The 25,127-nt window shown below is 43.6% G+C and overlaps 2 protein-coding genes across 2 annotated transcripts; one reads left to right on the plus strand and one right to left on the minus strand.

Annotated features, from left to right (window-relative positions):
- Window positions 1-1,666: 1,666 nt before the first annotated feature.
- SERBP1 (SERPINE1 mRNA binding protein 1) lies at window positions 1,667-13,954 on the plus strand (the record flags this gene model as incomplete). Its single annotated transcript, XM_010188063.1, has 9 exons — window positions 1,667-1,829; window positions 2,711-2,848; window positions 2,990-3,061; window positions 3,665-3,739; window positions 5,652-5,829; window positions 8,970-9,017; window positions 11,461-11,634; window positions 12,547-12,585; window positions 13,529-13,954. Coding segments are annotated over 9 exons (944 nt in total), but the record flags the coding sequence as incomplete, so codon positions are not given.
- Window positions 13,955-19,646: 5,692 nt separating this feature from the next.
- Window positions 19,647-24,682, minus strand: IL12RB2 (interleukin 12 receptor, beta 2; the record flags this gene model as incomplete). Its single annotated transcript, XM_010188064.1, has 7 exons — window positions 19,647-20,084; window positions 20,343-20,442; window positions 20,746-20,833; window positions 22,249-22,395; window positions 22,471-22,572; window positions 23,246-23,443; window positions 24,463-24,682. Coding segments are annotated over 7 exons (1,293 nt in total), but the record flags the coding sequence as incomplete, so codon positions are not given.
- Window positions 24,683-25,127: the final 445 nt, after the last annotated feature.

Genomic DNA, 25,127 nt, shown 5'->3' on the forward strand with positions numbered 1-25,127 from the left:
CACTCTGAAAAAAGTATTTTGTGGCTTACTGTAGTAGTGAAACAGAGAAAGTCAGGCCTACTGTTGTAACAGTGCTGTAGTAAACAAAGCCGCTTTACAGTTTGGAAATGTCTGTTTTTTGTGTGGGACAGTAGTCCTAACACGATAAAAATGTCTGATGCCGTGGTATCAGTAGGGTTTGTATCCTGTGTGAACGTATTGCAGTTTAAAGCTATTCCATTGCCCTATGGAGATACAGATTATGTGGCTGGTGAATTACCAGTTCAAACCTTTGCGATACCAAGAAAAAGAAATCACTTGTATTTTTGGTTAGGCTTCACTGGGAACCAGGTTTTTCTGAGCTCAGAGGGTTTTACTCAAAATTCAGAAGCTGTGGATTGTTCATTCCAGTTCTGCTGCATACCTCCTGTGTGGCACTGGCCCTTTCCTCGCTGAGCTTTACCTCTCCAAATGAAATGCTCGGCCTTAGTTTAAGAGTCCTTGGAGTGCGTTTAACCCCTGTGTTTCCCCAGGGAGCGAGGGTTACTTAGCAATGCGAACTTGATGCTAAGTACAGCTTGAAAGGTAAGGGTGACATTGTTCGTTTGGGTGTGTTGGCTTGGATATCATTACAACTGTAACAGCTTTGACCCCACCCAAATATGACATTGCTTGTTAGGCAGGAATTTGTTTCTTTAAAAAAAAAAAAGTTTAATTGACAGCTTTTAATTTAAATGATGCCTCACAGTTCTTGAGCCAGCCTTGGTGGTTTCCTTAGTGTTTTTTCCCCTAGACATTTTGGCAAGAAAATAGTGTAACAAAGGAGTAATGTGTTTGTCCGGCTTTTTCTGAAGAAGATTAAACAGGCCTTTCAGATGAGTGGCAAAGAAAGTTGTACTTAAGATCCTTCAGATGTCTTAGTGAAGGACATAAAGCCCATGAGGAGTTACTATTTAGCAAAAACATCTTTTCGAAGGCACAGAGAGGGAGGGATGAAGGCTAGCAGGCTCAGTGGCACCCTGTATTAAGCTATTTGAAGTAAGTGCTCAACGAGGTGAGTCTGTCAGGGAGCTTGTATTGAGCTGGTGTGGACAAACACATCATTTATTCCCTGACCAGCACCTCTGTACTAGGCTGCAAGTGACGCCAGTCCTGGTAAGGGTGACCCTGCCCTGGGTCACGTTGTTGGCCTAAAAAAGGTCCCAAGAAGAGCGCAGTGGGATGAAGCAGGTGGTTGTCAGAGGGACTTGAGTCCAGCATGGTGACGCTGACTTCATTTTGGTGCACATCAAAATAAAACCCACTCACTTTACCTGAAAAGCACCTTTCAGAGAAAAAAAAAGGAGATTTTGCTTACCTTGATCCTTCTTTGAGAGTTGACCTTAGCATTTGAACACAGATTACTAATGTATTGTGTGCACTGACAGGTTTTGTTTCCTACACTTTTGTAAGTGTGTGCCCTTGTACAAAATACAAATAAATTGAAATGCTGCGTAAAAACGAGAAGAGTTAAATGATCTGCAGTGACTTTTTAATAAAGGTATTGTTTCTCAGGTTATGTTGTCATAAGGCTAGAAGAAAAACTTTAATTCCAGATTACCTTCAATATTATTTTACAGTGTTAAGAGTCAGTACCTCTCCTGGAGCAGCCCCCCATGCCGCTGATGTGTTTTGCCTGATCTTTCAGGGATAAGACGGATTGGCAGGAGGCCTGATCAGCAGCAGCAGCAGCAACAGCAGGGCGAAGGCAAGCCTATTGACAGGAGACCGGAGAGACGACCTCCCCGTGAGCGCCGCTTCGACAAACCTGCTGATGAGAAAGGCGAAGGAGGAGAATTTTCTGTTGATAAGTAAGGATTTTGTCTTGACTGACAACTTGGTTTTGATTGGGGCTGACTTGCCTTCTGCTACTAAGTTGAAGACGAAAAGTAATTGGAACAAAATTAAGTTGATGGAATTAAATTTTTATCAGTCACAAGAAGTGTATATGTCATGCAGACACTAACACTTTCCTCTTTTACAGACTTGACTCAAGTTTTGGGCTGGAAATGATCTAACATTAACGATTCTATTGGTTTAACTGAAAATATGATTTTAATCATTAAGATATCCATGATACCTCTCTAAATCTGTAGCAGATAGATCAGGAAAGGAACTCAAGCATAGCTGTTGCCTGCAGGATGAGGTTTGTTTGCTGTTATAGCATACTTCAAGCCAGTAGAAGTTTGTCCTCGTAGGTGTTTACACCTTGGCTGCAATGACTTCAGATCTGGAAGTGCTGAAGCCATCTTATGTCTTGGCAAGTTTCAGAGTGTCTCGAGTATCGTTTGGGATCCTGAATTCAGGTGTTCTGAAAGCAATGTTCAAATTCTAGTAGCCAAAGTTAAAATCTTTTTAAAAGTAAGTTGGATGAATATGAGTTAAATTGAAATCGTAGTATCAGCTAGTGATGGAACACAATTCCAGCACAGTTTTGGAAACTAGTGTCAGAACATGCAGATGAATGGTAATCCTGCTGAGCATTTGTTGCCAGACTCTAAAATGTGGGCATTAGATATTTAGGTTTTTTCAGTGTAATTATTTCGCATTGAAATTAGAGCCGCAACACAGTTAACAAACAGTAATTATCAAAGGATAAGTAAGTAAATAAAACTCTCAGAAGAGAAAACTTCAAGAGCCATGCAGTAAATTTCTGGAGGTGAAATACTCAAGTTTGACTGTTCTGTGCCAGACCGATTCTGGACCGACCTATGCGTGGACGTGGTGGACTTGGCAGAGGACGTGGACGCGGCCGTGGAATGGGCAGAGGAGATGGCTTTGACTCTCGTGGCAAACGTGAATTTGACAGGCATAGTGGCAGCGATAGATCGTAAGTCTTTAACTTTTCCTGTTGGCTTTTGGCTATTCTTCACAATTAATACACATTTCAAAAATTGCTTTTGAATTTCTGTGTCTGGACACTATAATGTTAACTCAGTTTTGTTAGTTCTGTTTCACATTCACATTTCAGCGGCCTAAAGCATGAGGACAAGCGTGGTGGCAGCGGATCGCACAACTGGGGAACCGTCAAAGATGAGCTAACGTTAGTAATCTGTAATTGTTCCGAAAACTATTAGCAGCATGTTAAAAAAATCGTAATTCTTAGGGCTTGCAAAATGTCAAGATTTAGCCGCCTTTTTTGCCTTTGATTTTGGTAATTGTTGCTATGCTATTAAAGCAGCCTTTGCAGAAGTTAGAAAAATTGATTTATTGTAACATAAGAGATGACTTTGCTGTTAAAAGCAGAATTTTGGGGAAGTTTGGAATGGGGGGGGGGTCTTGTGCTGGTTTTTGAACATTTTTTTTACTACAAATAGAACAATTTAACAATTTTGATCAGGTTAAGCATGCTTTTTTACAAGTATTCCATTGAAAACAGACATTTTAATACCCAAATCCATTTTGTTTCAAGGCACAGCGGGAGGCTTTCAGAATGGGTGCTAGTAAGTGTTGGGGAAAACCGTTAGGAAGGTGGAAAACATAGAAGTTAAAAGGCACAGAGAGCACCCAATCTTAAAGAAATAGTTATCTTTAAAGAAAAGTGGATTGTGTAAATCCACTATAAAACTTAGTCATCAGTGTTACGTAGCTTTAAATAGCGATGAACTTTTAAAAAAACACCGCTCCAAACATTATGTAATTGCAGTGAATTGGATCAGTCAGCTGTAACTGAGGAAACGCCAGAGGGAGAGGAACATCCGCCTGCTGATTCTGAAAATAAGTGAGTACCACCCCGATTCATGCTCTTTGCTTTCTTCAGAGGTAATATTAATTGCCTTTAGCCTCTGGTATTGATGCCTACTTCTGTTTTGCCGAAATCAGGTTATACTTTCTTCAGTAGATAGGAAATTACCCACTGTGCTGCTGAAAGACTCTTTAAAAACTGTCTAAAAACTGTTAACTTGAAACTGTTCATTAGTGTTGTGCAGGCTCTTAGCTCACTTTCAGATTTAGTTATTAATAATCGGCTCTAATATGCTTAGAGTCTTGGGATTGCAACTCCTAAGTACCCAATCTAAAAGCATCTGTGCTCATAGTTAGGTGGACCAACCAAGCAAAAGGGACAGAAGTGTTGTTCTGATGCTGGAAGGCAACTTTTTTTAAACTTAGTTTTTCAAAACAACTGTGGAGACTCTGTACCTGGCCTGCAGGAGAAAGGTTGTTTGGCTTTGGTTCTCCAGCTGCTGTGTATACCAGTGGTTTTCAAAGGAGTTAACTTGATTGCTCCTCATTCCACTTGGACACTGTTACAGCAGAAGCCAGTGACTGAGTGAATGAGGTGCAATAACTAGAGAAGCAGAAGGAGCAGTAGTGATGCTTAAATTGATGTAAAAATATGTGATACAGATTTTCCTTGTAGCTAGTATGATAACATGTTTTATTTTAATCAAGTATGTGCTTTATGGGGAACTCAAAAGGAAATGGCAGATATGAGAGAGTTTTGAAATACTTGTTTGCCTGAGAGTTCTAATATGGAGTTTGCTACAGCTTGATTTCCTTATTAATAACTTTAGTTAGTGGGTAAAGAGGGTACAGTTACTGGAGAATAAGAAATGAATTTACCTTAACTAAAAAAAAAAAAGACTGAGTGTTACTACTTTTTCCAGGGTTGTGATGGTCCGAAGTTAAGATCACCTTGTATATAGAAGCTGTATGAGAATTTTTAAGGAATTACAGCTTGGGCATTGGTCAGAAAATGCAAGCTAGCTAGTTCTTTAAAAAGTTGTATGTATTGGAAGTCTGGATATATAAAGTTTGCTATGTCTGCAGTATTTTGTGGATCTTTATTGGTAGCAGTGTCCTTGCGTTCAACCTGATGCTGCCCTGTCCGTATGCAGATCAGTTACCTGCAAAATTCTGCAGCCTATTTGTGTGTTTCTTCTTCCTCAGATCTGCAGAAAATGTGTATTCTTTTCAGTTTCAAGTGTAGCATATCTCTTGCAATCCATCAGTTATCTGTACAGAAAAGTGTCTTTACATGGGTTATTTCTCAGGGTGGCTGGTTTGGTGTGGCTCTCTAACCTAAATGGTTCTGCAGAACTGGGTTATTTTACTGCACATTTTGCATGTGCACAATGCCAAGGGTTAATATCTTTTCCTTGAACAACAACAAAAAAATGCTTCTGAATGTATACCATGTCAAAAATGATTCTGTCCTAGAAGGAGAAAAAATTGAAATACAGTAATTTTGACGTAAAACCTTTGCATTATTACATAAAAATTAATGGCTAAAAACAAAGACCTCCTCTCCTAAGTTGAGGCTTTTTTTTTTTGCTGCACATACATGGCACTAGTTTTCTATAAATGTGAAATTGAGTTGCATAAATGCACTGTGGAGTGACTTGAGGACTGACTGCGTGTCTAGTTGGAGCACAATCTGTTACTGAGCATAGCAATTGTGTGCTTTACCTAAAAATAGCTCTTTGGCAGAATGTAGGCACTGAAGATTTACAATGAGGTGATACATTGCACAAGCAACTAAGTTGTGTGCTTTTGTTTTTTCATGTTAGCCAAAAAATAAAAATGGTTTCAGTTAGCTGGAAAATTAATAATTCTCTTTCCTTCAATAAAGGAGTTATTGTATCTAGAATGTGAGTTTTAAGTCATGATCATAATATCTGAATTTACTACAGAGAGAATGAGGTTGAAGAAGTTAAGGAAGAAGGTCCTAAGGAAATGACCCTGGATGAGTGGAAAGCTATTCAAAGTAAGGATCGTGCGAAAGTAGAGTTCAACATCCGTAAACCAAACGAGGGTGCTGACGGGCAATGGAAAAAAGGATTTGTTCTTCACAAGTCAAAGAGCGAGGAGGTAAAGTGATTTTTCAGTACTTGCCAGTATCCAGATTGTATCGGTTTTTCTCTTGATGTGTACTTCTTGGAGTAGAAGCTCCGTTCTTGGAGACGCTGACCTGTAGCTAAAAGGTTTATAAATTAGGACCAGCATTTCTCTTAAGCTGAAGTTAAATGGTAGCATAAGTAGCCATTCTGTCCATAGTTAGTGTTAGCAGTTGATCTGGACCCTTAGGTTGGTGTATTAGAGATAAATCTGGAATGCTGCTGCGTGTGGGCAGGTAACTGGCTCCTGGTGAGCGTTTTGGAAAAGTTTGTCAAAATTTGACTTCATTGCTTTTTTAAAGAAAGCTTATGTTATTTAGCATCTCTGTTAGTCTAGTTTATGGTGCTTGCTAAATGTGATGTAAGATTGAGAAGTAAGATTTACTTGCCATGCCTTAGAAACCTTCCACAGACACCTGTATATCTTAAGTTTGTGACATAGGTATCTTCTAATTTAGTAATATTATATAGATGAAGGTCCTTGAAGCTTTGGAGAAACAAGGTGAAATACATTTGTGTACTTCAGTGATGCTCAACATAGTTGCTGTAAAATTAGTTTAAAATTGGAGCTTCTCAGGCATGCTCATTTTGGTCATTGCAAAATTTTAATTATTCTGTTATTATTCCAGGCTAATGAGAGTGGCAAGGAGAGACATACTCTTTCACTTCAGAGGGAGTGAAATGTTTAGAGCTCTGTTTTCTAATACAGGGCTGCATTAATCTTGGGATTTAATCTTTGTTTTTAACTCTCTGTAATATCTTAAGCAGCCCACTGCTAAGCGTTGGCCTGCAGCTTCGTATACCAGCTGGCTCTGACTTTCTTTGAAATAACTGAATAGTGTGTGATGTGCTCTTTGGTCTTCTAATAAGTATTTTTGCTTCTTTCACACCTAGTCAGTGTGTTCTTGTAATCTGGGGACATGATGGGGAGGCACCGTTCAGTCCTTTCCAATGAAGACTCCATTTCTAAACTCATTGAACGCATAATGAGTTTGGCTTTGCCACAGTCATGCTGTTTTATTTTCTTGCTTTCTAAGGTAGTTCAGTTCTTGAAATGATTGCGTACCTTTTTGTTTACCTTAGTGGCCAGCCCAGCCCTAAACCACAGCAAGTGTTTGAAGTGTTCATTAAATTCCACTTTCTCTGCGTTGTGTAGAAAAGAGAAATTGAATTAGACTTCGTGTTGCTGTATACTAAAAAAGTACATTTAAACAGAAGTATTTATGTACTTAACCAAGATTTACTAAACCTGTAGTCCTGGAAGTTACCACTAGGCAACTTCCCTAGGTCTCTGAAGCAGATGTATTTGACATTTAGTCAGCTGAATACAGTCTTTTTTAACATATCTGCATGTGTGATAGTATAAGATGATGGTGCTCTTGAGTAGAATTGGTAGGTAGTTCAAATAAAACCCAAACAAATGCAATGAGAATAACTAATCAAATTACTAGTGGAAGAACTGACAGAATTAGTGGATTGGAGGTGTGTTCAGTTAACTTCTAAGAAATGAGTCAGATATTTTAAACACTGTCACATCAGACGTAAACAGCTCTTGCTGTATAAGCAGAGAAGCGAGATAATTGATAAAACTTTAAATGGAGCTGCTTTTAGCCTGCTTTTATTTTATGTCCGGCAGACATCTCCCCACTTGTCTGATTCATTGCTCACTGGTCCTGTGGGAAGCAGCATGGGGTTTTTTTGCTAAGTATTACAAGAGAAAAGCTCTGTAAGACGGGCGTTAGGAGAGGCTTCACTGTGGCGCCTTTGAGAGCAGGTTTACAAGGTGGTGTATTTAGAGGTTATGAACAAAACCTACCAATCGCCTCCTGTTCTTTTGCTGTTTGTCCCCTTGGACATACTTTGAGTCATGAAATTAAGGTTGTACAGTTTCTGTGATTCTTACTGATAAGAAAGGAGTTGATGTGTGGAAATGACTTGGTTTATAGGTAAATTCTGGTTTTCAGCCCCAAATCTTCTCTACGCTTATGGCTGAAAAATCACAATGTGCCCTGGTGGGTTTTCTCGGAGATTTGAATTAAAGCATTGTGGTGATTGTCTTCATTCCTGTAGCTTGAGAACTGCTGGGGGAATGCCCTAGGAGTGTGTGGGGACGGGGAGGATGAGGATCTCGAGCTGCTCTTCTGCCTTAGTCTTGTGAAAGAGCTCTCCTTCTCCTGCTCCTTGTGCTTTCCACCAAGGCATGAAATGCTTGACCCTATCTGAGGTCTTTCCTCTTTTTCTCATTTGCTATGCAATTACTAGAAAGTGATACTTTGTATAAAATGAACTCTTAATGCTGTCTCAGATTCTTGTTGCTTTGATATGAAATCTATGTGTATTGGCAGCCTTAGTCTTATGAGACTCCAGGAGATTGGATTATGCTGTAAAAAAAGATATTCTGGGTTTTTTTTCCCTTTCTCTGCAGTTGGTATAGTGGCTTTGAGTCTTAAGTTCTGATGCAGCTGAACAAAAAATGGGAAGGAATTGTAGAGAGAGCTTAAAATTAGTTCAAAAAGTTGAATGCCAGTTTCCTGGAAAGATTGATACATGAGTGGATTGGTTCCTACTCTGTGTATCTGCTCTGCTGTGCCTCTTTCCTGTGCCTTCAACCTTTCTTGCCGATCTGATCCCTTCCTTAGAGGAGGTTGCAATGGGAGACTGAGAAACACATTTTGGAAAATGATTGTTAATCTTCCCAAATTCTGGAGGAATGGCTCTTGAATTGGGGCTATGCAGAAACCTTTTCCAGTAATTTTACCCATCCCACCCTTACCTGTCTGGTTCTGTATGCAGCGTCCCCTATGTATGGAGGTGCTCGAGATCAGCCCGCATGCATGGTCTCTGCTAGAGCTTCTGGCAGCTTTTGTCAAACTTGTTTGGTATCGATGTGAGATTCCTCCTGTCTCCACGCCTATGGTGTAGTCCATCCTGTATCTTTCTGGCTGCTTGATCTCATCCTTTGGCTGCTTCGTGTGCTTAGTGACATCTGTACCCGGCGAGTTCATGTGACCTTATTACCTGTTGTTTCTGTATGTAGTTGAGTCTCATTTCTTCCTTTTGTTTTCTCCCTTTGTTCCTTTTGTCACTTTGGCGTGGACACGCAACTTTCATCAGACAAAGGCGATGACAGAAATGCAGGGGAGTCTGCTGGAGTCAAATGAGGTACTGATCCTTTATATCTAACTGTGTTTTAATATGAGCGCCTTCTGAAATGAAGGTCTGGATATTAAGAAGTCTCAAAAAACAGAATACAAGTAGAGACAATATAGAGCTCTTCTGTCCATGCCTGTTGTCTAAGTGTGCATCATATAGGACCCTTCATAATTAGTACCCTTGCTCCTAATTGAGTTGAATTCAAACCTTACCATAAGTGCTTCTATCATAAGTCTTTTTATTTTTGTTGTTGCTGTTGTTTTTCCATATCTCGCTGTCTGCTTTGGCCCCCTGTCTGTTAGTAGCATGTTCTTAATTTTTGGCAGCCTTCCACAAGACCCGTAAGCGCAGCAATGCCTTCAGGAAGCTATCGATTATTAGATCAGAGCGCTGCCGAGAGTTGCCAGTACATAGAAATTAAATGGTTCCAAAGATGATTCGAAATAAGCAATCTGTATGGTAAATCTATGCCTGACTGTGAGGAGAATATACCACGTCTTTTATAGGTGTTTTACGTTAGCTTGGTTACTTTGGATAAAGAAATCATTGGTTCAGATTCATATAGAATTTGCTATTTGTTGGTTTAGTGGTTAGACCAAAGTTAATACAATGCTTTTTGTACACTGTAGTGTTTCTTTTTTCAAGCGATAACAATGTAGGGAAGGAAATGCACGGAATTACTGTTACAAACCCACTGATGCTACCTGTCACAAAAGGGAATGCTGTATGATTAAAAATAAGTTGAAAATATAACCTCAGTACCAAAAATGTAGATAAAATATTTAGTGAGGAAGGAATCAAAACCATGACACAAGGTATTGTGTGCTGTTTCACAGATTGCTGGTGTACTTACGTTTGAGTAGCGCTGTGCCAGGCATGACTTTTCTGAAAAATCACTGCTTAGGGTAACTTCTTCACTTTGGGAAAGAGATCTCAAGGGAAGGGTGCACAATTCAAATCTATCACATCAGGAATGGATTGGGGACCAGTTGTTACCTAGAATACATCCCAGCTAAATCTCTTTGAAATGAAGCAGCATGGAGGGCTATTTCTCGTTGTGCCTAATTGAATTGCAGTGCCCTCCCCTGCAGGACGCTATGGAGGCCAAATGTCCATGGAAGGAGGTAATGAGACTGGAGAGGGAGAGGCGCTTTAGGGCTCTGTATGTTACGGTGCTTATGACTGACTCCAGGAATCCCTGAAAGCAGCTTCCAGCCTCTGTGTATCCATTGGCTGCTTTATGAAGGACTAAAAAATGGTAATTAAAGAGTAAAGGGCTTAATTGCACAATATGTTGCCTTTGAAAGCCAGCGTATTGTGTAATTGCACCACAAGAAAAGTAAGTTAGAGTCAGGAGGCTTAAACTTGCACATGGCTCTTGTGTAGGAACAAACAAGCAAAGTGATAATTGCTGTGCCAGAAATTAGGGGCTTGTAGGGGAAGAGAGAGGTGCATGTTGTCACGTTTGCAGAAGGGGATGGCTGGGCCTCATGGGAGGCAGTCTAAACGCTTGGGCTGGTCCAGTGCGGTCAGTTTGGCGCTCTGTGTGTCATCAGGGCTGTCAGAAATTCACCACATGGGAAAACTATTTGTACAAAATGGGAAAAAAGAGTTACTTTAAAAACACTTGGGTCTTTTTACATTCAGTGTATAATAATGTAAAATAGTGGAATGTGCTGAATAGCAGCATTTATGGTGTTAGATGTAACTTTTTGGTGCATATCGTGCTCCTCAAGGCTCAGGTTTCTCACTGGGAGCAAGCAGCTGTAAGAAAATGCTGTATCGTGGCAAAGGTGGCGAGAGTCATGTTTTTCAGTGTAGTTGGTGAGACTGGTTCTCTGTTTTAGCGTTAATGTTTTAGATACTTCAGCTCCATTGTATTTAAACTGTTTTTGCCTTGTTTGCTGTTCGTTACGGCTAATGCAAACCACTAAGGGATTCCTACCATCACCATTGTTTTAAATATTTATACCTGGCTAAGCAAGTGAGAGAGTGTAAAGTACTCATTGAGCAAATTAAAGGTGGGTTAGCAAGTAAGTATTTAAAGAGAATGAAATTAATTTATGGACCCTGAAGATTTCTCAGGATACAAAGTGAGAGGAGGAGAAATCCTAAAAAACAACCCTGCACTGGCTTGGTCCCAGATCCAAGCCTGGACATGTTCCTCTGAAGGAGCTCCAGAGCTTCCCTGGATTGTCTTGGAAATGCAAAATACCTTTGTTTCCTCAAGCGCTTCTTTTGATTATGTGGTTTTGCTGTCTGCACAAGTGGTATAACTTGATTCCTGACATTTCCTGCACTATCTTTTGACTTGAATCAATCAAGGTAATCAGTCATCAGTTTGGGAGTGCATTTGGAGGTGAACACATATGCTGTGGTGGTAAGGGTGCAACTACAGGTGAAAAGGTTTCTTTGGTGATTTGTTGTACTCATGCAGAAACGCTCATTTCAGGCTCATGCTGAGGACTCTGTAATGGATCACCACTTCCGCAAGCCGGCAAATGATATTACATCCCAGCTGGAGATCAACTTTGGAGACCTTGGCCGCCCCGGACGTGGCGGCAGAGGGGGACGGGGTGGCCGAGGACGTGGTGGCAGGGCCAGCCGTGGAGGCAGAACTGACAAGGTAAGTGGTACAGCTTTGGCCTGCGAAGGGGTTTCATTTCAGTTGTTATTAGGACTTCATACAGGTAGCTGCAGGTGTCTTCTCTATTTCTGTTTTTATAACAAACACTGTATTTTAAAACCAAGTGAAGTGTCTGTTCTTAAAAGTTTAGGTTACTGCTGGGACAGAAGGATGGATGTTTTAGCAGTGGTATTATTAAACACAAAAAAGGCAGAGTGGGGTGTAGGTTTGATTAAAAAAAAAAAAGTACCAATCTTGGTATCTGAACCCAAAAAATTACTCTTCAGCATGGACAGATCTGAATGTACTGCTAGGCTGGAGTATCCGCATTGTGGCCTGTTGGGGGTGAAAGACTGGTTTGAGGGCCGCATGTTATATCCTGAATTGGAGGAAATTAGAGTTTTCATGTGGAAATTGGACCCTAGTGTTCTTTTTCTAATCAGCAGTAATTTATTTTCCTTCCCTAGTCCCAAGCCCTAAGGAAATGCTCAGGACTAAGGAGGTTGGCGAGAGAACATGTAAAGCTGAAGTACCATAGTATAGCTGCAGTCAAGATTTGATTTGATGTGGATATTTATTCGGCTTAAATGTGTCCAATCAAATTGTTACTCACTACAAAATGAGTTCAGTCTGTGTGGTGTGGCTTTCTTCACATAGACCAGACTTGCTCATTTTTGTCTCTTGTAGGCACTGACTTTTTTTTTTCTCTTTTACACTGGAGTAAAAAAACTTTAAGTTTTAGGCTCTTTCCCAATATCAATATAAGATGGTTTTAAGGACTTGAAATTAAATGGTGGTTGCTGTCAGTTTTCACTGATGTGGCATCTTGCTTCTTCAAGAATGCTCTCATAAAGTAGTTAAAAGAACTTCCGTGCAGCTGATTTGCTGTTGACTTTGTTTCTTTCCTTCCAGTTGGTTAAGGAGTTTGATGTGATCCACACACCCAACCAGGTTGGTGATCTCACTTATGTTACCCGTGAACAAGGCCCTCCTGTTTTGGGGACTGTAACTCCCCTCCTGCAGTACATTGGCTTTTTTGGCTTGCTGTCTGCTTTTGTGTGATCAGCACCTGGAGACACTAAGTCTTAAGACCCTGCTATGTTACTTTTTAACTCTAATTTGTGGGCTTCTGCAGTCTGTCTTAGTCTTGTCTGTACATCTTGATAAAACTTCTATTGGAATGGTTTAAGTGTATCTCTTGATAAATCACTGTTAGCAGGAAATTCTGCTATCCTGGCTCTTCCTACTGTTCTTTTCCACATCCCTTATGGGCAAAGTGAAGAGTATTCTAAAAGACTTAATTTCTGCATTTAATTGCAGCACTGGTTTTTAAAAAGGGGGGGGGAAAAAACCAGCTGTTGAGAAATACCAAAGATATTCTCGGTTAATATATGAATTTTTAAGGGTTGGTTGGCACAAAAATTCTTTTTATCAACAGCTAGTTTGTGATCAGGAAAAAATAAAAGTATGAAACTTAATTAGTGTTGCAAACAGGCCTTTTCTGTAACACTTGAGTCATGTGCCTTGGTAAGAATTGATAGTTTTGTGCTCATAGAATAGCATAAACCCGTGTGTGGGGATGTCTTTAAGACTGGATAAAGAGAGGTACTTGTAACCTTGTGTGATAATCGTGTGAAACGTGGCCTGTTTGCCTGTAGTGCTTCCTCAGATACTTTTGATTCAAAAAGTACTATAGGAGGCTTTCTAGTCCTTGGAATAATAATTAAAGAAGTGTTGCTTATGGGGAGAAAAAAGTTGCTCTTTTAATTGCTTACTCCGCTGTAGTCTGTAGCTCTCTGAAACCTGGTTTGAATAGGGCTCAGGATAAAGTAATTTTAGAAAGGAGGGGCTCGATGCCACTGAAGGTCGTAACTCTCTGATGTTTCTCTTTCAGTCAAGTGCTTCTGCTCCTGATGTAGATGACCCAGAGGCTTTCCCAGCTCTGTCCTAAACTGGATGTCATAAGCCAACCGTGCCCTCATCGGGCCTTCCTCTCTGAGGCTTGCATGCTTAAGGATCCTAAACAACTAAGAAATCAAAAAAAAAAAAAAAAAAAAAAAAAAAAATAAAAAAAAAAAAAAAAAGGAGACTGTCATTCATACCATTCACACCTAAAGACTGAATTTTATCTGTTTTGAAAATGAACTTCTCTCGCTACACAGAAGCAACAATATGGTAGTCAGTTTTGTATTTAGAAATGTAATGGTAGCAGGGATGTTTTCATAATTTTTTCAGAGATTATGCATTCTTCATGGATACTTTTTTGTATTGCTGCTTGAAAATATGCGTTTCCAAACTTGAAATATAGGTGTGAACAGTGTGTACCAGTTAAAAGCTTTCACTTCATTTGTGGTTTTTTGTTTTCTTTTTTTTAAATTCAGGCATTTAGACGTTTTCCCCAAACTGCAAACTGGGTTTTAATTATTCCACACTTTCCGTTTCCTTAATTCCTGTTTAGCAGATTTATCAGCCTGTGGTCTTTTGGAATATGTGGCATTTTAATTTGGGAGACTGCTAGTGCAGTATGGAATACTAACTCCTGGGGTACTTTAGTTTAATGTTTGATTTTAGACTTGGAAAAACAGTCATTTTTCATCTACATTTGGTGTTTTGTTTCCACAAAATCTTTATACAAAATTGATAGCAGATACTTGAAAAAAGATTTAAAGCACATTGGTTTATAGTTCAGTACCTCTGTACTGATCCAGCAATTGGGTGTGGATAATTGGTCTAAACAGTTGTTAAAAATTAACATATTACACCTTTCCCTTACCCTTTTTACCGTTATTCCCTCTTCCCTCCAGCAGAACAAGATGCTTTGTTGACAAAAAGGAGTTCTTAAATTCCCTGTGCTTTCTTTGAGAGGGTACCCTGCAGATTGGAGCACCCTTTGCCGGTGTTGGAGGCAGGGAAGGTGGTAGCTGTGGCTCCCAGAGTCCAACTGGACTCTGGCCGGGACGGGGGATTCAGCAGCACGGTCTGGAGATGTGAGTGCATCAGTTTTTGATGTATTCACAAAGAGAAACCGCAGGGGCCTTGCCTGGCTCTGCAGGCAGCAGTTTCGCCTCAGCATTTCAAACAGGGATGTTACAACCTGTGCGCCATACAACAAAAAGATGCAAAACAAAACCCCAATGCTTAACCTCTCTGTCAAAATTTAGGTCTGGGTTCGTGCAGTGTTCGAGATCCCATTGCTAGCTGACAAATGAATGTTTTTCAGAGCGTGATTGTAAGAAACCCTTTCTACCCCCATAGAAATTTGCCATAGGTTTAATTTGATCCCTGTGAATGGGATTACCGCTTCAGCACACAAAAGGAGTTGCGAAAATGACTGATAAGGAGGGTTTCGTAGGGTTTTTATCTGCAGCATTTGTTAGGAGACTAGAAACAGGTTTCTCATTTTATTTAATGTTTTACACTTTGGACAGCTTATAACATATTTGTAGTTTCTTAACTAGGTAGATAGAAAACAAAAGGTAACGCCCTATTTTTTTAAAAGCTGTACAGGACAGGCAAAAAGTATTGGAGACCTTTGATTATGAAATACTGAACTCCTTAACTGTGGTGTTTAGCTGGCTTGCTTTATCTGAACTATTTTCTACGAGAGTTTTTTGTTGTAAACCACTGTTAATACCATCAGATTAGACATTTTAGTGCACTCACCTATAGTTGGAAGTTCCAGGCTGTGAGAAGGAGGCAAGTTTTCCAATGGCGATGGTAAAATCTCTTGGTTCCTTTCTCCTGCTGGTCCCCAGGGGCTGGTGGAGGCCCAGCGCCGAGTTGTTCCTCTCCCGCTGTGGTTTGGTAGAATGTGGTGCAGTTTGGGCATTAGGGACACCTTGGCTGATACAGTTAAACAAACGCCTCGATGTGCAGAAACACTTGCGGAAAAGCTTTCTCTGTAACATAAACCTGCCTCCCTGTATCCAAACTGTGTATTTGCTGTTGCAGTTGCCACTCAAAGCTTTTCTCCAGGCGACTTCTGGGCCATGTGGTCGGTCATTTGGGGCCCTGGAAGCTTCCCCCTCTCCCGCTGTAGAGCGTAGAGCAGTGGCATGTCACGTACGGTATTTTCAAGACAGCTTGTACTTGCAACTGGTCCATCTGCTGTTCCGATAGATGTAAATTTGCATCTTTGAGTCCATTTGTGTCAAGAACTAAAACTGTGAACCATATATCTTTCATATTGGTGGGTGTTAACTGAAATAAAGGTTTATTTTCATGCTCTTTTAAAAAATGTCATGAAAACACATGGAGATGAAAACACTTAGATGAATAGCGTCTCATCTAGGTTCTCCCAAGTGGTCTTGTCTGCCTGTGGCCACGGTGCCTGGGCATTTCCATTGCTGGGAACAGACTTGGGAAAATATCTCCGAGTAGCTTATTTGCAATTAATGAGCTTGCTCTTTAGTAACATATTCTGTCCTCTTGCTTGCTACTTTTGCCATAATGCCAAATCCTGAGGACTGGACCTTATAAAATCTGAACAATTGGAACAAAGGTGGTCAGCAGAAAAAAAAGGTGGAGAGAAACAGAAGCACGTGGTGCAGATTGGCTTTTGAGTGTAACAATGGCAAGGCTTGAGCATGAAAGTTCATCTTACAGAGCGAATGCTGCTGATGCTGGGAGGAAACGAGCCTGATTAATAAATGCAAGTGTTAGCCGTGTGGGGAAAGGACATAAATTTTTCTGAAACTCAGAAGTCAGTGTGAATATGTGGTGGTTGCAGTTGGAGGAGCTGAGACTGCTCTTACCTGTAATGACTCTGTGCCTGTGGAGATCGGTTTGCGTAGCCACGCGTCTTGTTTTAATAAACGCAGGACATGCCTAAAGCTGACACTTGCAGCCTTTGCTAACCTGCTTCTTTCCTAAAATCCCTACAAGGACCTTGCTGCCTTCTTTTCCTACCCCTGTTTCTCTGTGCTAGAAAAGCCAAATGTCATATTGGTGCTGGGGGGGGTGGAACCTGGTTGGGAAACCTCTTCATTTGCCCATACTGAGAGGTTTTCAGGTAGGAGTTATAAAGTTTGGTCGTTGTCCTCCTCGTGATGCTGTTTGTCCCATGGATTAAGGCTTTGTGAAGCCCTGCACGGCAGTTTATGTGGAGTTCTGAAGAGCAAGGAGAAAACGCAGTGTTCTCTTGTCCATCTGTTGAAGATCAATATGCAGAAACAGAGAGATGACAATATAGTGCTTGTTTTGCATTTTTTTTCCTTTAAATACCTTTCTGTGGCAGTAGGTGTCTGACTCGCAGCTGACTTGAGGTTCTCATCTGCCTGCAATGCCCAGCCAGAACGGGTGTCAGGGTGGGTATGGAGAGCACGAAAATGGGAGTTGTGTCGTCTTAGATGTCTCTCCCAAATCTGAGGGAAATGTTTGCTTTTGAGCGACACCAAGCCAGACTTCAGAGGTGGGAGATGTCTGCATGCCAGGCTGGAGACCAAACCTGTAAACCAGCTGCTGGCCCAAAAAAAAGCGAAATGGCAGAGCTGGTACTTGCCAAAAAAACCTCGCAGGCTTTGTGTAGCTGCCGGGGACTGCTCTGGGTGCAGTTTGTCTCCCTTATGTACGTTTTCACAGGTGAAACACCCAAGTGCGAGAAAAAGCAGTGCAGGAGGAGGACATGGACTGACAGAGCTGTTCCCACAAAGTGGCCTGGCCTTGTGGTGGCTTGTGTCGGGTCACTGCCCCGGGGTGAAAGCTGCCCCATAGTTACCGATAAATGCCCTTGGGCTGCTTGGTCTTCACCAGCATCGTAACACCAGGAGGTGAGGAACTTTGTGTGTCCTTCACTGCAGAGTGAAGGTAAATCATGTGGGCTTGGGTTTACCGCAGTCTTTCAGCTCAGCGATTTGAACTCGCGTGTGGCCAGTGTGCCTGGTTGTGTTTGGGATCTGTACCAGACAAGCTGCGGGATTTTGGTTCTGTCCTTTTTCCTTAGAAAGCACCTGAAGGTCTGTGCTCAGTGATGTTGCGTGGCACTTGTAGGGCAGCGATGGCAAGATGTCCATTGCCCCTTCTGTGCTTTTTGTGCAGTTTAACCATTTTGCCTTCATCAGACTCGGGCGCAGATGCCAGAAGGGGCAGTTGCTTTGCAGTTCACTGTTCTTCACAGCTGTTTCCATGTGGAAGTGCATCTTCCCCCGCTGTGTCCTGTCTGTGTCCAACCTGTCACAGGGCGTGGAGGTCCTGGGTTGGTGTGGAGGTGGCAGGGAGAATGCAAACAAGTCCCAGGGTTGAAATGCAATCTCAAAATACAGCTCCAAACTAAACTGGTAAGCATGCATGTAGGGTTGCATTGCAGGGCTGCCTTGCATGTGGTTTTATCAGGAGTCTGTAGATAAAAAATCCTGCCAGTTCTGACACTGAAATTTTGGGTGGCAGGGGGAGTGTATGTGGTTTGTGTTGGTACCATGGCGAGGCAGGCTGCATGCACCGCTCTCAAGCGAGGGGCTGTCTTTTGTGTTTGCTGTCACAGCTGGGAAGCGTTTTTCTCTGCACAGTTTCTGCTGTGGATGTGGTGAGTAGCTCTTGTCCCAGGGACCACCGAGTTTTACCTGGCAAGAAGAAGAATCTTTGCCACAGCTGTGATACAAGAAGGATCCCTTGGCACATCCAGGAGAGGTGGTGGACAGCATCCTCTTGTACCATTTCCCTTCAGTGCTTTTCCTGGGCAGCGGCTGCCTTCAGTCCCTGTTCCTTGGTGCTGTGCTCCAGGCACTGAACACATCTCAACCAGGGTTGGTTTTGGGGGGTTTGTGGGTGTCCAGTGGCTGGTGGCAGTGAGCGGATGCTGGATCCGGTGCTGCTGGCTGCTCTACCTTTACCGGGACCCATCTCCCCAGGAACACTGGTGGCCGTGGGTGACAACAGCTCACTTGCTGATGGTTTTACTTTGTTTTCCATACCCAGAAACAAAGTTTTTGAAGAGCCAGGGTGCTTGCGATCACTTCCCAAGAGGAAATGCTCTGGGTGTTGCAGGGAGGTGCAGAGAGGAGTCACTGGAAGCTGAACGCAGGCAGAGCTGGTGCCAGGGCTTGGATTTCACATTCCTATGAAGATTTAAAACTCATGTGCTCTCAGAAGGCGGTGGCTGTTAGTAATGGTCGCGGGCCTGTCCTGCGGTGCCTTTGAACTTGGGAGCACACGGGCCTCCCGTGGAGGGGAAAACACCACATCTGGAGTGAAAACGGGGAAAGCCCACAGATCTCCCTGGTGCAGCACTTTGGGGTTTGCTTTCTCCTTCAAGCACAAAGCAGTGGGGAAAGCCATGGCTCAGGGTAGCAGCTTTGAGATGCAGGAGGAAGACCTTCACGGGGCTATTTCCTCACCAAATTGGGTAGTGGCTCTCATGGAGGTGCTGTGGGATGGTGGTATCACAGGAGGGTTTAACCACCAGCCCATGCCACTGCTCCTGTAGCCACCTGGGGATGGAGAGCAGCCACCTGATGCTCCAAGGAAGGTCACATCTGGACCACCTCATCTCTAGCACCAACAATTCAGCTTGTATTTTTAAACACATTTTTATTTATGTAGCTGCAGCGTGGCGCTTGAGCATGACCAGAGGAAACAAGAAGCAAATTTTGGGTTTCCAACATTTCATTTATACACCCACGCATCTAGTAAACAAAATCATTAACTGTGTAACACATACGTCAAACCTGTAATTAGACTACTTCAATAAATGACTGAAATGTTTCTCACCAGTCCATTTGACTTGCTGCATACATGCACTGCCGCTGGTTTTATTTCTGGCGAGAATTTCTCCTTTCCTCAACTGACCCCCAGAGGCAGCTGTGCCCCTCTGTACCCCCATGGGCTGGGGCTCTGGTGTCCCTGGGGTCTCCATGTCTACCCAAGCATGCTGTGACCAGTGAGGTGTGACTTGCAGTGCTGTAAAAGTTCATGAGTTTGGGTTTTTGTCACCGAAATACATCATGTGCAAGCAAATGGACTGGCTGTACCCAAGTACTTCACTGAAGTGCACAAAATGAGGCCGTGGCCAGGACCGCCTACCTGGTGAAGGAGCTATGGTTTATTCTCACTGCATCCAGAGTGAGATTCCCTCCGCGGGAAAGCACTGGTGCCAAAAAGGTTGTTGGGAAGACGGAGAGCGGATCGCACTCTGGTTCGAGGTGGTTTTCAGTAGTGTCTGTGAGCGGGGGTAGGTACCCAGTGTCAGTGATGGGGTTGGCGATGTACTCGGGCTGCGTGGGCTCCATCCCTTCTGTCCCCATTTTCTTGTAGAGGTGGTGGAGCTGCTGCTCCTCCCCATCAGCTGCGCTGGGCAGAGCCTGGTACCCTGGCTCTCCCGAGCTGCTCGCCAGCCTCCAGGCACCGCTGCCCGCGCTGCCCAAGGGGCTTGGTTTCACCAGGGTTTCCTCCACTTTTGTGATTTCCGGCTCTTCAGAGCTGTGCAGGAACAGGCTGGAGGGCAAGCACAGCTCAGCCTGCAGAGGGGCAGCAATAATTAATGGTGTGACTGATACCCTGTGAATGCAGGCATCCCTCTTACAGCCAATACTGCTGCAAATGAAAAATAATACGATTTTGGCACTTAACTTGCCCAATGCATCCCACAGGAGAATGGAGCTCCAGGATTGCTGGGTTTTCTGCATTGAGGGATGACTTGCACAGTTTCGATGGCTTTTTGTGTTGAAGGTGGGGGGATTAAGGGGGAGGAAAAACCCCAAAAATGTACAATTTACCTTTGTAGCCAGGTAATTCTTGGCCCAGGTGGCATTGGCTGGGTCTGGGATGGCTTTGCCTTGCCACTGCGGCACAAGTGCTGAGAAGAGTGAGTGTAATCTGCAGATTGAAAAATGCAGTTAAAGGCATGAACGCTGCTACCTGGGGCATGATTCAGTTAAAATTCATACTATAGAAAATAGGGGTATATTTTAAGCTCAATATATGTTAATATAAAATAATAGAATGGTTTTGGTTGGAAAAGACCTTTAAGATTGAGTCCAACCATCATTATTACTATTCATGTACTCTGAACCCTTTATTCCCCAAGATTTCCCAAAATCCTCGGTGTCCCTAAAGGACACGACTGTCCCTTCTAACAATTCTATGTTTTACTGGGATGTAATGGATGGATCAGCTCACACTTTTCTTGCTGGAGGCATGGAGCAAATGCAGGCTGAGAAGATGAAGAAGCTGCAGGTGAGCACAGGAGTCATCCAGTTCCCAGCACCTGAAGTACACAACACACAATATTTATCTTTATTTAAAAAAATTAAATCACAATCACAGCATGGTTTGGGTTGGAAAGGACCTCAAAGTCCCCCCAGTCCAACCCCCATGGGCAGGGACACCTCCACCAGCCCAGGCTGCTCCAGGACCTGTCCAACCTCGCCTTGGGCACTGCCAGGGAGGGGGCACCCACAGCTTCTGTGGGCAACCAGGGCCAGTCATGAAGCATGCTGACATGTATTTGAGTTAAAATTGGGAATCTGGGTGGGCTGTTGGGAACAACAGGACTTTGTAACATAGCAATGTCTTCTGGTGTCTCGGTAACGCAGTCCATGATCCAAAATAGGGATTTGCTCATCTGTTCCAGTACTGAACCAATCGCCCTCTGCAGCTCCTGAAAGGAGCGGGCAGCGAGGGGTGGTCCGTCTCTGCTCCCCAGGAACAAGTGATGGGACAAGAGGAAATGGTCTCGAGTTGTGCCAGGGGAAGGTGAGATTGGATATGGGGAAAAATTTATTTATGAAAGAGTGGTCAAGCACCGGAAGGGGCTGCCCAGGGCAGTGGTGGAGTCCCCATTCCTGGAGGGGTTCAAAACTGTCTGAATGTGGCACTTGGGGACATGGTTTAGTGGCCATGGTGGGTTGGGTTGGACTCAATGATCTTAGAGGGCTTTTGCCACCTTAATGAGTCTGTGGTTCCATAATTATCGAATGACTGAAGGACTGTGACAGTCCCTGTGCTATAGGGGTGACCTATGCCATTGCATAGATGGGACATCCAGGATTGCATGTCCTGCCCTCTGACTGCTGTTGCTTGATACATTCACAGCATCGTTTGGTTTGAGAAGACCTTTAAGATAATTGAGTCCAACCATAACCTGTTCACCACTAAAACATGTCTCCAAGTGCCACATCCACATGGCTTGTGAACCACTCCAGGGATAGGGACTCCACCACTGCCCTGGGCAGCCTGTTCCAGTGCTTGACCACTTTTTCAGGGAAGAAATTTCCATTCAGATCAAATCTAACCTTGCCCTGGCACAACTTGAGGCCATTTCCTCTCGTCATGTTTCAATCTAAAGTGAGGTTTGCATAGTGGAACTGTGAACCATGCATTAGAACTTCTGCATAAAGTTTGGGGGGAGGGAGGGAAAAAACACAACCAAACAAAACAAAACCCCAAAAAAGGCATTTCTTGGGTGAAAAGCTGACAGTTTGGCAAAGTAAGAGATAAGTTGAGTGGGAATGGGGTGGGCACTGCCTGCTAAGCACGCATCATGTGCGAAGGGTGCACTTGTTGGACAGGGTTTTTGGAAAGTCTTGTTTTGCCCTGCCAATAATTGTAGTGGTTATGACTCCTCTCTCCCGCCCCCTATCCTGCACCCTTGCATCACCTTGGCCTTCACCAGCCACTGACCGTAGGCTTCCAGGGCATCCTCCTTGTCCTTTTTCTGCTGGTACCCTGTGATGCAGTCCCCTTGCTGCTGGGCAGGGATGGTGTCCCGGGAAACCAAGATGCCGTTTGCCTGCTGCGTTGGGTACATCTGGGGCCCGGCTGATGGCGCTGCAAGAGTTGAGACTGGCTGTTAAAGCTGAGCTTAAGCTGGCTTGGAAATACCTGGAAGAGCATTGGGTTTACCTGCTGTGCTGGAGTATCCACTGACTGATGCTGCTTGTCCGGCTCTGTCCTGGTAGAGCACAAAGATGCTGATCTGATAGCACATGTTGGCTTGTATGTGCTCTAAATAGATTAAAAGGAGTAGGTAGTCATTAGCTAAAGTGTTTACATACAGAACTGGATGCCCCGGAGGAAACCTGAGACCCCATTCTGTGCCCCAGGTAGGAGGTGGAGGTCAACATCTGTTACCCAGCTTGTACTCGAAGATATGAGGTGTGGAGTTTGGCTATGTGTGGGGGGCACTTAATGAGGCAGGAGAATCTCACACTCTATTTCTGGCTGCATGGGAACATCTTCCTCCTCCTTGGGCTGTTCCTGCAGGTTAAGGGAGGCCGACAGGAGCTTGTAGGATCATTGAGGTTGGAAAAGCCCTCTAAGACCATCAAGTCCAACTGTCAACCCAACCCCACCATGGCCACTAAACCATGTCCCCAGGTGCCACATCCACACAGTTTGTGAACCCCTCCAGGGATGGGGACTCCACCACAGCCCTGGGCAGAGCACAGAGGTGTGAATGATGTGAATATGCTGCTTTTTCAGCTCATTCCAGAGTGGGGATGGAAAATGGATGCACAGCACTGTACAGGAAATAGGAAAGACTTTTTTTCTCCTATACAGAAAGCCTTAAACGCTCTTGTTTCTTATGCTGAATTAGCAAGAACTAGAATCTTATTCCTTAAAAAGCTTTCAAAGCAAAGCGGTCCCTCGGTAGCATCCCCTTCGGGGCAGTGAGTACCTGCTATCACGGTGGACAACTTGGACGCTGGAAGCTTCACCCAGGCTGGCAGTGGTGGGTGCATGGTCCTGGGCGTCTCTGCCCACTCCACCACATATCCACTGATGGATGCAGTCCATTCCTCAGGCGCTTTCCAGCTCACCAGGATGCTGCCATTTCGCGTGGCCGCAGCAGAGACTTGCTGAGGAGGAGGAAGGGCTTACAGGGGAGGTGGGACAAGGAAACCAAAAAGATGCTATTAGCACTTCCCTTGGCGTCAGGTGGACTCAGTAAGTTGGATAAATGGGGGGGTTGTTTTGTATCATCCAGTTTGGTGTAATCTGCTGTGTAAAAATCAACCCCCATTGAAAGAAAAGCTCTTTATACGAGGGTGAGAGGATGATGTCTATGCTGGCAGGAATTGAGCTGTATGTTTGTTTTCTCATGGTGCAGCAGTTTGAATATGGTTTGTTCATAGAGAAGATGCTGTCATGGTGTGTACCAACACCCTGCTTCTGGGTCACATCACAAGCAGAGTCACCTCCACCTAGAAAGCTGTCCCTTTCACACCTAGACACAAATTACCTTTTCCTGCAGAAGAAAATATTAAGAAAGTCGCCAATTCTTCATCTGTTGTATAAACCCAGCATCTTTGAGTGTTTTTTCTAACAAGAACTGAGCCCTCAAAGCCAGTCTTGTTTACCAATAAAACAATGAAATACCTATGACATTTCAGCACCAATCCTATCTCTGCCTAATGAAGGGCTCACGTCTTGGGCTGAGGAGCTGTGTGTCTACCCTTGAGGGAGCAGAGCATCCTGCTGGTGTTGAACACAGCAGAAATGTTGGATGCGGTTGGAAAAGGTGAAATAGCAGCAGCTCTGTAAATGCTTCACAGATGTTACACCAGGATAAGTGCAAATAGAGACCTGCCTCTCTGAATGAAACACCCAAGACCACGAGGCTCTGTTGTGCTGGGCACTGGCACAGCAAATTTGGCTTCATGGAGTGCTCATTCAGGTTCCCCTGGATGTGTTCCTGGGTGAACTCCTCTGGTTGACCCTGCTTTAGCAGGGGTTGGACTGAGTGATCTCAGAAGACCCTCCCAACCATGCTGTGATCCCTGAAGCTCCATTGAAATGGACCCTGATGAGCACAAGCTCGTGGGACCCCAGCACTTCCACAAAGCAGAGCGCTGTCGTTATCCCCGATAGCCCAGACCCAGCAGAAGCCCTTACCTCGGGTGCTGAGGTGGGCCAGGATGGATGCAGGGGGGGACCTGCCCCTGGAGTTCTCGGCGCTGACCGTAATCTTGTAGCCCCGCCTTGGCACCACTCTGGCATAGCTGGAGTAGGTGGCGGGGAGGTGGGCTCCTGCCCGGGGGCCCCGCTGGTCCAGGGCTTCAAAGGTCACCATGTACCCCAGGATCTTCCCTCGCGCCTCCGTGGCGCTCAGGGCCTGCAAGGGAAGCACATTGGTTACCCCATGATGATGATGGCTTCTGTAATTGTTCCATTATTTTTTTTTTTATTAACTTAAGGTCTGGTGGCCTGAAGCACAGCCAATAAGTTTTAAAGGTACTGAATTTCCCTATAAGTGCCAAACTAAGAATACATAAGCAAACATGCACTTCTATTGCTAAAAATATTTTTTATTTTCAAAGACTGCAGAATTTCCCTTTCCCACAGTGATTTAGCACATTTCTGTAAAACCTGTGCCATGTAACAGCCTATTCTGATTTTTCTCTTTGATTTTGCTACTCTCCATTCCCCAGCCTTATCCCAGCTCCATCCCTGCTCTGCTCTTGGGAACCCAGGGCACTTGGCCACATCAAATTTACTCAAGAATCTCTCAAGATTATGGATCTTTCTTTTTATTTCTTATTTATTTTTCCTGTTTAATT

This window comes from Mesitornis unicolor, unplaced genomic scaffold (assembly GCF_000695765.1).
Source record: "Mesitornis unicolor isolate BGI_N332 unplaced genomic scaffold, ASM69576v1 scaffold47777, whole genome shotgun sequence".
NCBI classification, from domain to species: Eukaryota; Metazoa; Chordata; class Aves; order Mesitornithiformes; family Mesitornithidae; genus Mesitornis; species Mesitornis unicolor.